Here is a 17,257-nt window from a genome sequence, read left to right as displayed (position 1 = left end):
TCCGTACTATCGGGATAACCGAGCGGTGTTATCGTCGGCTCCGATTAATTATCAGGCGTATTAAGCCCACTACCAACCCTTTACGTGAAGCAAGATGGAGATTCAAATGAAGGAAAGGACGCAGCGAAACGGGGAACAATTCAACATGCAACCACTTTATTTACACGACACACGGAGAGCACACATACAGCAATTAAAACAATTATGCACAAAAAGCAAATGTAACAAAAGAAACAATGACGCAGTGATACTACCGAATAAGACCGACACATGGCAACACTTAACAGTTTTACTTCACCAGAGTGGCGCCACACACACACGTTTACACAGAACCCAAAAGAAATGGAAGTCGCGACTTCCCTGAGCGTGTCGAGTCCCTCTCCGACGTCCGTCGACGGGGTCCCGCCTGGCCGCGACTCCGTGCCCGAGCGTGGTAGGAGAGTCCTCTCCTGCGTGCCTCGCGCCTGCACGTGTTGGCCACTCGACGGTACGGACGGGGTTTTGGGGAAACGGACGGGGTTTGTTCGGCGCTGTTTTCCGCGCTCGCACACGGGTCAACGAAGCAAGGCAGGAACCACAAGCTCGCAACTCGAGCCAGAAGACGACCATGAAGACCAACCCTCAACCAACCACTCACTCCAACTCTCGACCAACCAACCCAACAACCGTCAAGGTCCGTCCTGTTCGCCTTTTGTAGCGCGTGGCTCCGCCCTTCGCTCCGCCCCGTTTTCGGCCCCGCCTCCCTTCGAGCTTCTTGGAGAAGCCTCTCGAAGGGGGGAGTGACCTCTCGCTTTCCCTCCACCCGTGCCGTGCGGGGGCCGGGGGAAGTCAGTCTTGGCGTGGAGCCAGGGAATTATTCCCCCAAAAAGAGGCCCCCACCCTTTCTCACCTTTGACCCCTGCATCGCTCCTCCTCCACACCGAGCGCGGAGAACCTCGATGGGAAAAACAGGCGGGAAAACCCCCAAGCATAGCCGTTGGTTTCTGTTTGTGCCCGGAGATCGTAACCGCACAGGGCCTGCTGAATGGCGAGTGGCGAAGATGTGGTAGCATTGATGGTGGAGATGGCGTGGTTGTAGTGTGATTGGTGCTGTGGTGGGGATGGCATGGTTGTTGAGATGCTGTTTGTTTGAAATAAAAGATAGAACAGAAAAAATGGCTAACTCAAAGCGTCACAGCCAGGATGGATCACATAAATTCCCTCTATACAACGGGTTTGGGCTAACTACACATGCACTCAGAGATATCTCACCTCCGGGACATGAATGGTGGTTTGCGAATTTCCACAACCACAACAATATATATATATGTATATATATATATATATATATATATATATATATATATATATATATATATATATATATATTAATATATATATATATATTAATATATATATATATATATATATATATATATATATATATATATATATATATATATATATATATATATATATATATATATATATATATATATATATAGTGCTCCCTCACTATATCGCGGTTCACTTTTCGTGGCTTCACTACATCGCGGGTTTTCAAATCTTCTTCTTCTTCTTCTTTCGGCTGCTCCCGTTAGGGGTCGCCACAGGTTTTACGCCGGATGCCCTTCCTGACGCAACCCTGGTCGCCTCTTACGACACAGGGATATGGTACACCTATTTAAACCGAGGTATACACTGGTACTCACTTCAACAACCTCGGAAGGATGACAGGCTGAGTCAACCTCCTGGTGTGTATTAATTCAAGTGACCAACAGGGCTTGAACTCAGGACCTTTTGGATCCCAAGCCGCTACCTTAACCACTACGCCAACACCAGGCTAGCAGGTTTTCAAATAACATTATATAATAGTAAAAAACAAATTAAAGTTAAAAAATATATATATATATGTACATTATTAAAAGAATATTAAATCGAAATTTAAATAAAACTACGTAGTGGCGTCGCGGGCTTGTACTAAAAACAGAGACGCGAGCGTATGGAAAACGGAGTACAACTGCGGCTGCTACTGCCCAGGTGAGATCGTACTCGGCACGCTATTGGCTGATGGTTGGGAGGCGGCCAATCAGAGCATGGTGTTTTGTATCCCGGACGCTGAATGGCTCAGCGACAGCAGCATCTGTGGTGCTGTTGTCCCGTGTAGAAGCATCCTGCATCTCACCTCGTCCATTTCGGCTTCACATCTCGCTGCGTGTAGTGTTTCTCTGGGGTGCATCGTCTCATATTCATCGTCATCAGTACTGCACAGCTGTCATCATCATAGTCATATCTTCATAGGTCAGTTCCCATAATACGTTTTGTTATATTTTATAGTACAATATAGTATTTTCAAAATTATTTTTGGTCTTAGGCTTTGCAGCCCCATGAAGTCACATTTCCGATGAAATTTTTTTTAATTTAAAAAAAAAAAAATAACCGATTAAATGTGTGTGGGGAAGGTTAACAAGAGTGTGTGGATGCTGTTAGGGTTTAAAATACGTTAAAAAAATTAAATTAATATGTGGTTTCTACTTCGCGGATGGGTCTGGAACGCATTAACTGCGATAGGTGAGGGAGCACTGTATATATATATATATATATATATACACACACACACATCTTCCATTTGTGCACGTTTGATGTTACACAATGTTATATTGACATGATTGCTTTCATTCTCCCTTTTGCTTGCTTGTCCGCAAAGAGTCCGACTGTGTTTGGAGTTTTCTGTATGCTCTCCATCGAGCGAGTTACCTGGAAGAATTCGACATACCCTGGTGCTTGTGGCGACTTTAGAATGACTGAAGCTGACCATGAATCAGGTGGCGTATCAAGTGGCGGCCCGCTTCCCATGGACCGGTCTACCAACAGCTTGGTCCCTCCTACAAGACATGCGGTACTACCACAGTGTCTCAGAAGGGAGTTCCCCGTTGGCAGAGGTCCTACTCCCCTCCCCCAAAATTTCAACAGACTCAGGGGAGTCTGTTGGGGTCTGTGATGGGTATTTCACCGGCAGCCTCAGACTCGTGACCCCGAGTTGGCCGAGCCATACGTGGTTAACCGCTGGGTCGTCGAGTGCTAAACACCGCCGGCCCAGCACTCTTCTGGGCAGATGGTCTTGCCTGCCACACCAGTTTCACAGATCCGATGGACTGGATCCGAGTGCTGGGGATGTCCACTCCGGTGGTCTGGAGCTTCATTCCGCCATGGTGGTCAAAGCCTGAAACGCGTTGGAGTGTAGAGGACAACAGGCCAGGGCCCTTAAACCTTGGCAGGGGAGACGTCGAGCCGGTGTTGACCCCTCCCCATAGCCCTACCATGCAGGGTATCAAGGCACACACCAAATTGGTTCTGTTGGCCGTCTCGAGTTGTGATTGATGCTTTGCCTCCGACGTCATGGCAGGCACGACATACATTTACGACTACTCACCAGTGTACCCATCCATATTGTGACGTCCACGGGACTTGAACAGTCCCGCCAACGTAGAATGAGCCGAAACGATGGAGGCAGTTTATTTATTTATAACCCAAAGATGGTGGTTCTAATCGCTCTACCGCAAACGGGACGAGGAAGGTGGCACGAGTCGCTTTTCACCGAGTTGATAACGTTTATTTCTCTAACCAGAAATAACAAGACTCGGCAAGAAGAGGGATCCGGGGCGATTCGACGGGATGGTGGTGTGGGTTCGGGCGTGGGGAAAACACAAACAATTCCAATGGATATACCAATCTCAAACCCTCTAAGGCGCCAGGTACACACACACACACACACACACACACACACACACACACACACACACACACACACACACACACACACACACACACACACACACACACACACACACACACACACACACACACACACACACACACACACACACACACGTAGCTGGTGGTGGTGACGCAACAGTCCCTGGATTGGCGTTGGACGAGCTGGCGTTGCGCTCGTCTGGTGCAGGAGACACCGTGGTGCTGTCGACCTCCTGGTGTCGGCGCAAGTACGCTCACAGCCGCCAGGGAGCCAGTTCTGGCGTCAAGTTGCGAGCAGGAGAGGGAGGCAGATCCGCCCGCCGTTCGACCCCGTACTCCGAGCCAGCAGAACCCCAGAGCCAACCAAGGTGAGGCACGAGGCACAGCAAGGCCACGAGACACGATCAAAACCAGGATCGAATCAGCCCAACAAACAGTACGCTCCCAGCACAACAGCCTCCACCAGAACGGTTTTTCTGTCCCGATCTTCTTCCTCTTCGCCTTTTCCCCAAACAGAGCCTTTTTATCCTCGAGTCCTCGTCACTTCCAATCGAGCCGTTTATTGGCCCTCCGCCGTCGCCTTCCGCCAATCGTGATCACGGGGCGGAGCCATCCGCAGCACTGTCCTGCGACGTCACGGCAAGCCTCCAGGGAATACTAAAAGGGGTTTACGCAGACACACTTACCCTATCCTGTGTCCCTATCTAATTACGTGACAATTATCATTTCCCCATTAAAGAAATGGACATTTATTAGACAACTTATGACCACTGAATTGCAACTTATTACATCGAGATCCTGGTAAACTCGAACAGCATGACATACCTAATTAAACATCCTAATTACCCTTTGAATGCATACCCACCCTCAAACGTAACAATATCAAGCACAGTCGAAGCAGAATGACATTGCAGAGGAACCATCAGTATATGGAGTGGGGATTGAAGAAAGCTCGGATGTCTCCATTATACAATGCTCGCCACGCAAGGATTTACATCCAAATCGTGGTTTTAACCCACAGGTATTAAACAGGACCCGACTACACAGGGTAGAGCTTGCATGCTACCTTGTAGTTCAGGTAATCGCTCAAGATCATGTGATGGAGCAGCCATAAAGTCACAACCCCATGTAATCTATCTATAATTCCAGGTGTGTGTGTGTGTGTGTGTGTGTGTGTGTGTGTGTGTGTGTGTGTGTGTGTGTGTGTGTGTGTGTGTGTGTGTGTGTGTGTGTGTGTGTGTCTGCTGTTTCTCGACAACCACTAGTCCGATCTAATTGAAACGTGCCAGATATATTGCTGGGGACCTGAGGATGTGCCTTTATAAGGTTTGATATTAATCGGACAAGTGCTTCCCAAGTTATGGCCATTTATTTACCAAACCAATGACAGAACACAGTGCTATGACGTCACAATTATTTTTTTTTTCACGTCCTGCCACGTACGGCCACGAACGTACGGGCACGCACTAGTTCAATTAACAAATGGGCCACCAGTCGGGACACTTGTGAACAGTGAACCGACGTTCATCAATTCGAAGAAAAGCGATTCGGCCTTTCACCACGTCACCGGCAACGAAGTCATGTCAGTGCAGCACACCAATGAAAAGGTGTGACATCACCTGTACAAGGAACAGGAGCACTCGACAGCCAAGGGACGAAGCAAACTTACCCGGATACGGCACGGCACCCGTCAGGAAGGCAGATTGAAAGACAGAGAAACAAGCGAAGAGGACCGGGGAAGTTGAGCCGCACCACGGACATGGTTCGCAAAGTGAAAGAAGAACTTGCACAACCTCTTCCCCTTATTGAACCTCTTGATCATTATTTATACATATGGAACATGTTCTGTTTTATCTCGCTCCAACTCAACCTCCTCGTCATCTTCTTATCTGCTTTTTAACGTTGCTCCGAGACTCTAGTTCGACGTCATTACACCACGTGCGTTAACTTTCACGCAACAACAATAACTTATTCGGCAAAACTCGCTTGAACGAGGAAACACCAACATCAAGACGTTATACACCGCCCGATAATGATACCGTCAGTTACATCTCTAATATCATCGTTTTAAAAAATACAAAAAAAAAACAAATTAGAGAATAAAGGTATTTAAACGTGAGTGGTGACGTAAATTAAAAGGAAGGGGAAAAAAAAAATATATATATATATATATGAAGCTACCCGAAATGATTACAATTGTCTTTAATTACCGAAATGGCCAATCATCATCGTTTTCGGAAATGGGATACGATTCCTCGGGTGTGTTCCATCACCAATCAGCTTGCAAGCGCTTGCCGAGCCAGCCGTGCCTTATCAACCGTTTCAATGGAGTGCTTGCTTGAGTGCTTAAGCCGCTTGGTGAGCGCTGTACGAGCTGCTTGGTAATGAAACACCCCAACTGAATCTTCCGATCATTTATATATAACTCGTACGTGCCCGTAAAAAAAATAATAATAATAAATAAATAAATAAACCACACAGGCCGGTTCTTCGCTCTCGTAAACGACTGGATTTAGGCATTGTGTTTATCTATAAATGCGCATAAGAAATCGAGAAATTATTACAATACAGTAAGTCATCACCATCCGGAAGTCCGTACGTTGTAACCCGAAATGGGGAACGTGCTCTAACTTGGCTATAACTTGGGAACCACTTGTCCGATTAATATCAAACCTTTTGAAAGGCAAACAAACAGAGATTGCTGGAATTATAGAAAGAAGAATAAAGATACTGTGGGTGCAAAACGCCAACCAACGTGTCCTGTCATTGGTAACTGAGGCGCCCTTTCCCCATCGGCCACGCCTACGCAGCACCGTGTCCTGTCATTGGTTTGGTAAATAAATGGCCATAACTTGGGAACCGCTTGTACGATTAATATCAAACCTTGAAAAGGCACATACTCAGGTCCCCAGCAAAGCAATATACCTGGCAAGTTTCAATGAGATCGGACCAGTAGTGGTCGAGAAACAGCGGTCACACACAGACACATACACAGACACACACACACACACACGCACGCACGCACGCACACACACACACACACACACACACACACACACACACACACACACACACACATACTCAGGTCCCCGGCAATATACCTGGCAAGTTTCAATGACATCGGACCAGTGGTTGTCGAGAAACAGCGGTCACACACACACACACACACACACACACACACACACACACACACACACACACACACACACACACACACACACACACACATTGCTGGAATTATAGAGAGATGTGGTGTTCAATGTTCATGCAGCGCAGGCTTGATGGGCCAAATGACCTCCTCGTGTGTTAAAAGGTTTTTGTGTTTACTAATTGTGAAGTGGAGGAGGGGGGGTGAAGGAACCCCATATCTATCTCTAATTCCAGCAGTGTGTGTATGTGAATGTTTTCTCCATATGTGGGTTTCAGAAGGTGGAATGGAGCCCTCCCAGGTATCTCATCAAACTGAGACACACACATACACACATACAGACACACACACGAACACAGACACACACACACAGACACACACATTCAGATACACAGACACACACACACACACAGACACACACGCAGACACACATACACACACACGCAGACACACATACACACAGACATACACACAGGCACACACATACACACATAATACACACATACACACACACAGAGACACACACAGACACACATACAGACACACATACACACACACACAGACACAGACACATACACACACACACACAGACACACATACACAGACACACACACACAGAGACACACACACACACACACACACACACACACACACACACTGCTGGAATTATAGATAGATATGAGGTTCGTTCACCCCCCCCCTCCTCCACTTCACAATTAGTAAACACAAAAACATTTTAACACACGAGGAGGTCATTTGACCCATCAAGCCTGCGCTGCATGAACATTGAACACCACATCTCTCTGTAATTCCAGCAATGTGTGTGTGTGTGTGTGTGTGTGTGTGTGTGTGTGTGTGTGTGTGTGTGTGTGTGTGTGTATATGTGTCTGTGTGTCTGTGTCTGTGTGTGTATGTGTTTCTGTGTGTGTGTGTGTGTCTATGTGTGTGTGTGTCTGTGTATGTGTGTCTGTGTGTGTATGTGTCTGTGTGTGTGTCTGTGTGTGTGTCTGTATGCGACCGCCGTTTCTCGACAACCGCCGGTCCGATCTGATTGAAACTTGCCAGGAATATTGCCGGGGACCCGCGGATGTGCCTTTTCAAGGTTTGATATTCATCGGACAAGCGGTTCCCAAGTTACAGCCATTTTATTGCTTTTTTCAGTGTTGGAAAAGTGTATATATCGCAGCTGAAGTGTCGTTCCACCTTATCATGCCATTTTTTCCCCAAAGATATCTCAGAATAATGATAACAGCATATTAATAATAATAATAACACAATAATTGGCAGTAATAAAAAGAATAACGTGATACAATGACCAATGTCTGTCAACCAATAACGACCTATATATTGTCTGTCAACCAATAATGACCAATATCGTCTGTCAACCAATGACAGGACACGGTGCTATGATGTCATGAATGACGTCACAATTAATTATTTTTTTGCACGATTGACGTCATAATTCTTGTTCTTCGTTTGGTATGACGTCACAATCGACGCTGATGACCTGAGTATGTGCCTTTTCAAGATTTAATATCGTTCTTCATCCGTTTCAGCTGTTTCCCAAGTGTTTCCCAAGGTTTGAAAGCTGTTTTTTTCCGAAGGTTTGAATTAATTGTTCAAATTATTAATTAATCCCAAGGCTTGAATTTTCCCAAGGGAAACAGCTTGTTGCGAATTCGTGCCCGCCGGCGTGCGAACGGCCGCGTCACTCGAATCGCGACCGCGTCGCCCACCGGACGGACAATTCAGTCGTGATCCTCCGGGAACTATCGCCTGGAGCCAGTCACGGGTGGGCCTTTCGACCTCACCACAATCGTGCCAATCGGCCACCCGCGTAGGATATGGTTGTTCGCCAAACTCGACCTACCTAAGTACCCACGCGGATGGTAAACCGGGCGATCGTACCTCGCCGCAGGTCGACTCCGGACATGAACCGCTTAAGCGGTCCGTTCCGTGCTACAGTGATAACCGAGCAGTGTTATCGTCGGCCTCGACGGTTCCGATTAATTACCGGGCGTATTAAGCCCACTACGAACCCTTTACGTGAAGCAGGATGGAGGGTCAATAAAGAAAAGACGAAGCGAAACGGGAAAACAGTTCACATAAAGCACACATTTATTACGCGACACACGGAAAGCACACATATACAGCCAAACAGTCAAAATGCACATATAGCAATCAAAACAAAAGCAACGACGTACCGACTAAACGCACACACGGCAACACTTATACAGTTCTACTTTACAGACTGCGCCAACACACATTTACTCAAAAGCAAAGGAAAGAAGCCACCCTCATAGACAAGGGGGCAGACGGGCCATAGGCCAATATGCGGGCGTGACCTGAAGGAGCGGCCAGGCCCGCGAGACCGGGGGGGGGGTCCTACCCGTGTCCTCGTGACGCGTTGGCGGACGAGCCACAGATGTGGCCGCATGGCTGTGCCCCGACTCCGTGCTCCTTGGCGGGTTTCGTTGGCACGACGTTTGGAGTGGGGTGGGAACGGGGCCCCCTTGTTGCACTATCTCAGCGCGGGGGAAAGGGGGAATTGTTGATGCCCTGGGGGAGGAGAATGGCTGGCTGGCTTGGGTCCGGCGACGAGCGATCTCACACCGCGACCTCGTCGCCGACCGCCGTCCTTCTTGCCTCGGACCCAAGCTCCTTTGCCTCTTCCCGCAACTCTTCTCAGCCGACTCCAGAACCCAACTCTTCCTGCCTCACCGATGACTCGACTCACTCTCTCTCTCTCTGCTGCACCGATGACTCCACTCACTCTTTTCTGCTGCATCGATGACTCCACTCACTCTTTTTCTGCCCGACTCGACTCTCTGCCACCTTGATTCGCCTTGCGCACGCCGTTTTTTAGGCCGGCAGGGGAAAACAATATGCAAATATCCAGATCAGGATGATTTCGGAGGCGGAGCCACGCTCGCCAATTGGTCGGAGGAAAGGGGGCGTGAATCTCCCCTGATCCGAGAATTTGCATATATCGATTTCACACAGACGCGCCTGGAGGCGGGGCCAAGCCGCTCCGTGCTTGCTAATTGGACGGAGGGGAAGTGGGCATGTAGCGTTTGTGATCCGAATTTTCCTCGGAAAGGCCGCTATTTGCGCTCGCGGCTCGGTGCGTATCGCTGAACGGGCCCAAGACAGCCCGACGCTCAATGTTCACAGGTGGTGCAGGAATGGTCGTAGAAGGAGAGAGGCGAAGGTGGTGGAGGGTTTTCGGTGGTGGTTTGATGGTTATGGTGCCGTTTGGGAATGGCGGTGATGCGATGATGTGGGATTGAGTTGTGAAGGTAAAGGTCATGGCGGTTGGCGTTGTTGTTGTTGTCTGAGGGTTGGAGCGTGGTTGCAGTTGGTGACGATGGCTGGCGTGGTGGTTGTTGTGTGATGGCGGTTGAGACGTGGTTGGTTCAAAATAAAGATAGAGCAGAAAAACGGCTATATCAAAGCGTCGCAGCCCAAATGAATCACATAAATTCCCTCTAAACAACGGGTTTGGGGCTAACTACACATGTACTTCGAGATATCTCACCTATGGGCCCTGAATGGTGGTTTGCGAATTTCCACAGCCGTAACAAGCTGTTTCCCAAGGGTTTGAAAGCTGTTTTTTTCCCCAAGGTTTGAATTAATTGCTGTGCTTGGTAGACATTTGTGAATACATTTACACAGAGAGGGGCGAGAGAGGAGGAGGGAAAGAGGGGGTGAGAGAGAGGGGGTGTCACATTTCAAGAGAGGAGGGGGCGAGAGAGGGGGGTGAGAGTGGGGACGAGAGAGGAGGGGGAGAGAGGAGAGTGAGACTAGAGGGGAGAGAGGAGTGGGGCGAGAGAGGGACATCACAATTCTTCTTCTTCTTCTTCATTTGATATGACGTCACAATTGACGCTGGGGACCTGAGTATGTTTCCCAGGTGTTTCCCAAGTTATGGCCATTTATGATACGGTTGGTCCGATCTAATTGAAAAAATGTCCCAATCCAGTCGTCGTTTACGAGAGTGAAGGAACGAAGCTGCACCTACTGGCCCGCACCTACGGGCACGCACTAGTTCATTCAAACTCACAGTTAACTTAAATTCACCGGAGAGAGTAGGCCGACACTCGCCTCGAAACTCTCTCGCCTGGGTTCGAATCCCGACCGAGCTATGAACGGTCATCCCGCTGTTTCACAGGCAGTCTGATTCATCAATGTGTTATAGGCTAGTGGCCAAATTTAAAAAGGGGCCTAAAATTGTGAGAAACCCCTACCCACTATAGAACAAGTCACAACCTATTTTTTCTTGAAGAGGGATGTTTGGGGAGTTAGAAAATCATGGTTGTGAACCTGAGATCATTGCACAACATTTTGAAAATCACGTTTACATATGTACCACTGCAGACTGCAAAAACGGGTTTAATCGCCACAGATGTTGGCTCATATTGGCTCATATACAGTATTTGTTAATACTGGTGCTACAAACACAAATTTGGTACCAAAATGTGAGGAATGATGATATATATGTATATGTATATATATATATATATATATATATATATATATATATATATATATATATATATATATATATATATATATCTGTAAAAACCATTTGTGATGTATCAAAGGCTTTTGTGTGACCTACAGGCAAAAATAGTGGAATTTTACTCAACAAATCAGCTTCGGGTTTACCAATAAATATCAACAAAAACATTAATTACTTCAAAAATATTGGACTTGCAGTCATATTTGTTACATCAACATAATCCAAGTTTATTTACCCTTTGAAAAATATATCTAATGATATAATTGTCACTGAAATGATATAGTTATAACTGAAATCATATGTCGCCCCACTAATGCTGACCGATAGAAATCCCAAAGCAGATATGCAACATGAAGAATTGACTTTAGATTCTGACACAATTGTGAAAGTGACTTTTATAGAAACCATGTTGATATTTGCTATTTCACATATGATGATAATGAATTCATAACATGCACTGTAACTTATGTACATCTATTACATGAAGTAATACATGTCATACATTTAAAAGTTCAGTCACACTCTTCATCAGTGCTGTCGTCAAAGACAGCAGAATCATCAACATTTGGACAATCGTCTGCACTACACGAGCAGAATTCAGTGCAGGTCAGTCCTGCAGAGATACAATGATAATGTTCTGCTCTGCCTACAGTCATCGTCGGTGCAGAGTAGGTTTTGAAGAACTTTGGGGATGTAAATATCCTCCGAGGCAGTTTGATCAACAGCCACAGACGTGAGGAAACGTCTCACCTCATCATAGGACACACGGTGTCCTAATTCATGAAGCATGACAATGAGATGCTTGCTTCCCAATTCATGATGCACCTGCAAGGCTAAACCAAGCGTTATTGTGGAGTACACTCGACGGCTCTGTGATATTATATTGTGAGAGATGGCGATCGTCCTCAGGTTGTTCTTCATAACACCTTCATCACTACAGCTGGTTACATTCGTGTTTGATTTCTCACTGGTGCACCACTGAATAAAGTCGTAGAGTGTATTTGGAACAAATTCTGCACAGTGCTGAATATCTGTTTCCTCGACAGGTGCATACATATTTCCAACATGCTCGATATCAGCCATGTGCTTCCTCAGGATACCAGCTGCAGCATGCAAAGTATGCATTTCACTATCTGTGGCTGATGGTACATCAGACGGGATGTCTTCATATTCTGGTTCATCAGTCATGCTCTGCAGAATCGTGGCTTTTCTCAGGGCATCACATAAGGTCACAGAAGAAGAGCATATGATGTCAGTGTGGCCATCAAATGTTACACAGACTATTTGGTCACCATAATATTTAGTTAATCGCTCCTTCAACTTCCAAGTTTTATACTGTTCTGCATTCATGGTACCCAGTAAAACCAAATATCCAAAGTATTCATCTTTCAGATGAACGAGGGTTGTCACTGTCTTAGTTTTGGAGAACACAGTTTGTTCCAGATAACATTTCAGTTCATCAAAAGCTTCATCATGTAATGTGCCCATTGTTTCCTCCTGATTTACGAATTGCAGCAGTGATGTCCCTTTCTGAAATATAGTGTGAATAGCATAACCTGTGGTACTTGGCATCATAGGCGAACATATCTGGAAAGGCAAGCATGCGCATGTGTATTTTATTGTCTTGTCTTTTGTCAGCTGCTGCCAGAACTTTTTCTCTGGTGGACTGTCCAGTTCCTGTAGATACCGGTGTAAGCTTGTTTCTGGAAGTGTTGGATTTTCCACAAATGAAGCAGTTAGTCCTGATGTCAAACCCAGCTGTTTCATTTCTGCTGATTCTTGTGTGTTCTGTTGCCGCAGACGTGCATGGTTGCTGGTCACTCTCACTGGGGTTGGATGTGGAGATATTTGACTTGCTGGTATACTTGGCCCGACACGATTTGTGGAATGATACTTTCAAATCAAGACTCAATATGTCTTGTTGCAAAGGCCAGATATTTTCGTAAACGTCATATTTTCTGATTTGACTTGCTTTGAAGATTGCACTCAAACCATTAAATGTTGGGTTCTTTACAACTTCTTACTTTTTAGGGTTGAGGGGTTTAAAGCATATGATGCAGTGGTCAGTGTCAATTTTACGACGCTTCACAACAGGTGGTTCCAGATCCATAATTGCAGATCAATTGTCAGCACAATCATCTGAAATGAAATAATTAAAGATAAGTATATATCAGTAGTTTTAGAAAAAGGCAATCAAGCTCAAAATTGATTTTCTGCAACTGGATTTAAAATCATTCTTGTTTGGTTAATGCATATACATGTATTATAAATTAATCAGTCGGTTACTTTTAGGGGGGGGGTGACATATGGTTTCGGTAATAACTCTATTAATTCAACTGATTTATCTTTATGAGTTATATTTCTAAAAAGGAGAATGATAGAGGGTTATTTTGATGTAATATGTAGTAATACAACTAACCGGGCGTAGTGGTGTGCGCCTGTAATCCGGCTACTCGGAGGCTTGGGTTCGAGGATCGCTTGAGGATGGGAGCTCTGCACTGGGCCACGCTATGAGAGGGTGGAGAGCAGCCCGGAATCATGGCGAAACCCAATCCTTATCCCTGTGTCGTAAGAGGTGACCAGGATTGCGTCAGGAAGGGCATCCAGTGTAAAACCTGTGCCAAATCAGTATGCGGATCATAACGGATGATCTGCTGTGGCGACCCCTAACAGGATCAGCCGAAAGACAAACAACAACAACATGTAGTAATACAACTCGAATACTTATGAAGAAATTAATTGTTTAGTTGATATTTATTGGTAAACCCGAAGCTGATTTGTTGAGTAAAATTCCACTATCTTTTCCTGTAGGTCACACAAAAGCCTTTGTTACATCACAAATGGTTTTTTACAGATATATATATATATATATATATATATATATATATATATATATATATATATATATATATATATATATATATCATCATCATTCCTCACATTTTGGTACCAAATTTGTGTTTGTAGCACAAGTATTAACAAATATATGAGCCAAAATCTGTGGCGATTAAATCCATTTTTGCAGTCTGCAGTGGTACATATGTAAACGTGATTTTCAAAATGTTGTGCAATGATCTCAGGTTCACAACCAAGATTTTCTAACTCCCCAAACATCCCTCTTCAAGAAAAAATAGGTTGTGACTTGTTCTACCTTGGGTAGGGGTTTGCCACCCAAAACCTCATTTGGCCACTAGCCTATTATGTGTAGTCTCTCAGACGGACGTTCAACGTGGCATACCGCCTGTCAGCATTCATTCGGGGACATTGAACATCCCACGGTGTCCCTCGCGAAGAGGAGGCGAGCTATCGCCGGTCCCTCAAACAAACTCGATGGTATTCATAGAATACGTATCCCGCGGATTCTTGAGAAGAAGGACTCGGCGCGAACAAACTGTTGTGGCAGCAAATTTGTAATCGCATTGATCTGCACTTCTGAGGTAAATGTGTACAAATTACATGTTGAAAAGTCTGTCACAGAGTACATCCATAAGCTTTTACAAAGTAGCTTTTATTCTCCTTCGAATGTTTTCAAAACTACCAAGAATGATAAACACGTCGAAATAGATCGGTGAAGTGTAAATCGGGAGATCGTTAAACACCAAATTGTACGTCTTCTTATTCTTCTTCACATATATATTTATTTATTTTTTAACCAACCGAGCACAACAAAGGCTGAAGCAATTACAATGATACTATTTTCGAATGGTTTTCGATGTACGCCCTTAACAGAATGCAGACACGTACGTACGTACGCGACTGATTGCTTAGCCCCGATTTTCGCTTCACGAGAATGTGCTAATTACTAATTCCTACCCTAACCTACGGGGGCACTGCATCAGTGGCACAGGCGGCTCTTAGCAATGACGCAACCAGCAGGCTGCGCACAAAATGAATGGATGAACCTGGGAGGGGGTGGAGGAATGGGGGTGAGAACAGTAGAATATGCACAGCTGCACGGACGTATTTGTTGTGGATCTGGGGTTCGATGTTCACCATGAGGGGGATCACTCGGGTTCCTCCGCAACACGCGTCCCTGAGGCTACCGAGCATGGATAACTCCGTGTACAGGTGGGTTGATAAGCAACCACGAGCGCCGATTGGTAGCGCCAACCCTGGCAGGGTTTCACTACTTCGCGGAGGTACCTTACCTGTGGACGGCCGCACCAAGGAGGGTCTCGTGCCCTCGATGCATACTCGAGTTAATGTACTGTATCAGGTGCAGCCGAGCAGAATTGCAGAGTATGCACTGGCTAACTGGAGCCAATCGGTGGAGTAAAACTTCTCAGATACACTACATGCGAACTACGCTGGACCAATGGAGGAAAGGACATGGCAAGCTCGGTACATTTATAATAAAAGCAATTTATTTATGAGCAAGGGCGAGGAAAAGTATGTGTACGGGACGGCAGAGAAAGCAAGGATTGATGAGGTGCAGCAAAAGAAAATACACATATTTATGAGAGGACACAGTGGAGAGCGAAACCGATGCAAGATTTCTCGAGTCTTAATTACGCGAACATGACAGGCGCCATCAGAATCATACCCGAGGAAATTAGATAATAAGAAATAGAGAGAAAGTTTGAGGTGTTTGCGACATCTTTTTACCTTGCGCGGTCGACGGACCAATGCAACCCAGTCCGCGAGGAGGGAGAAGAAGGGAAGGAAAACTGAGGATGTCTACTGTGTGTGGTCGGAGGAAGATGCAAAATATGCGGATCAGTGGCCCCTGACAATCGTTATGCTCTTTTATTGTGTCTACAGTCAACAAGACGGAAAAAACGATGAAAATAATGTGTGAGAAGATAAGCTTAACAAGGAAGTGTAAGAGGTTTGTAAGTGTACGATGATCCTGTCTAATGCTATGCTCTGTCTGGCACCTGGCTCTTCCAATCGGTCGTGGACTCTGTTCCGCTCCATCAAGCTTCATCAAGCTTCGTTGTCCTCTGACCTGTGATCACCAGAACTGAACAGCACCCAAGAAGAACCAAAACCACCCTCTGTGCGAAAAGCCTGGTGTTTTTGTAATCCCTTGGCAGAGGGTGGAGCCCAAAATCGGATCAGCAGAGCTGATAGAAGTTTCCAACGTCCTCATTGGCATGTGGACCATTACCACGGCTTTGACCCCACCATGCGACCGAGCGCAACATGGCGGCCGTGCACCTGGTTGCGCTTCCTGGCAGTGGACATGCCCCGGACATACAACAAAGGCCACAATCAAGCAATGTTGTGTCTGAGAAGCAGGCAGACACAGGAGCCAGAAACAACTCTGCTTTATTGCATGTCGTGCTGGGGTCACCTACACGACGCTGAACCAAGCCAATCGCACACCCACGCCCCGAGCCACATGTCAGAACATCCTTAGTCGAGTATCCACCATGGCATGCTGCGTTCCCCCATCCCTGTCAGTCCAGAGGGCGGTGGTGAGCATCAATAGTGATGGTGGTCGAATGATAGCAGCGGTGGTGTAGCGGTCAGCATAGTGGTGGGCTTTCAGCGTAGTGATTTGTGGTGGTCGTTCATTGTGGCGTAAATGGCAAGTGTATGTGAGCTTGAGTTGGGGTCTGATGGTGTGGGGGAATTATTATGAAGACGTTGTGGTGGTTGGGGGAATGTTGTAGTGTTGTGGTTTGAGTAAGGTGAAGGTATGAGGTGAGTGTCTGCTGGGTAATGGCATGCAATTTGAATGTGAAAGGGTGCACAGATGCAAATGAGTTGCCCCTGTTTCTGTGGTCTGCATGTTTGCATGACAGAGGTCATGTGTGCGAAACAAAATATATAAAGAATGGGGAATAGAAAGGCACTCAGTAGAGCACATACCTCCACCCCGTATTGCCTGATCTATGAGAACATAT

The 17,257-nt window shown here is 46.1% G+C and overlaps 2 protein-coding genes across 4 annotated transcripts in view; both read right to left on the bottom strand.

Moving 5' to 3' along the window:
* NAGPA (N-acetylglucosamine-1-phosphodiester alpha-N-acetylglucosaminidase) overlaps positions 1-5,753 on the bottom strand; it is a 54,110-nt gene extending 48,357 nt beyond the window's left edge. The window contains exon 1 of one of the 3 annotated variants that reach the window (XM_085890385.1): positions 5,405-5,753. In XM_085890385.1, the coding sequence (XP_085746511.1) occupies positions 5,405-5,496 (92 nt within the window). In that variant the 5' untranslated portion in view covers positions 5,497-5,753. The remainder of the gene's footprint in view (positions 1-5,404) is intronic. The other 2 variants (XM_085890384.1, XM_085890383.1) reach the window with 2 other exon arrangements.
* A 6,249-nt stretch (positions 5,754-12,002) lies between these two features.
* Positions 12,003-13,403, bottom strand: LOC147023749 (uncharacterized). The gene has a single exon (XM_085890356.1). It carries the CDS (start codon positions 13,170-13,172, stop codon positions 12,003-12,005), a length of 1,170 nt encoding a protein of 389 aa, XP_085746482.1. The 5' UTR covers positions 13,173-13,403.
* Positions 13,404-17,257: the final 3,854 nt, after the last annotated feature.

The sequence above is a fragment of the Eptatretus burgeri genome, chromosome 7 (genome assembly GCF_056783735.1).
Source record: "Eptatretus burgeri isolate ZD-2024b chromosome 7, Ebu_testis_v1, whole genome shotgun sequence".
Classification (NCBI taxonomy): Eukaryota; Metazoa; Chordata; class Myxini; order Myxiniformes; family Myxinidae; genus Eptatretus; species Eptatretus burgeri.
This window is presented reverse-complemented; position numbering and strand designations above follow the sequence as displayed.

What these genes read in the sequence shown, in the direction of transcription:
- LOC147023749 (XM_085890356.1), bottom strand. Translation starts at nt 13,172, where the DNA reads ATGAAACAGCTGGGTTTGACATCAGGACTAACTGCTTCATTTGTGGAA.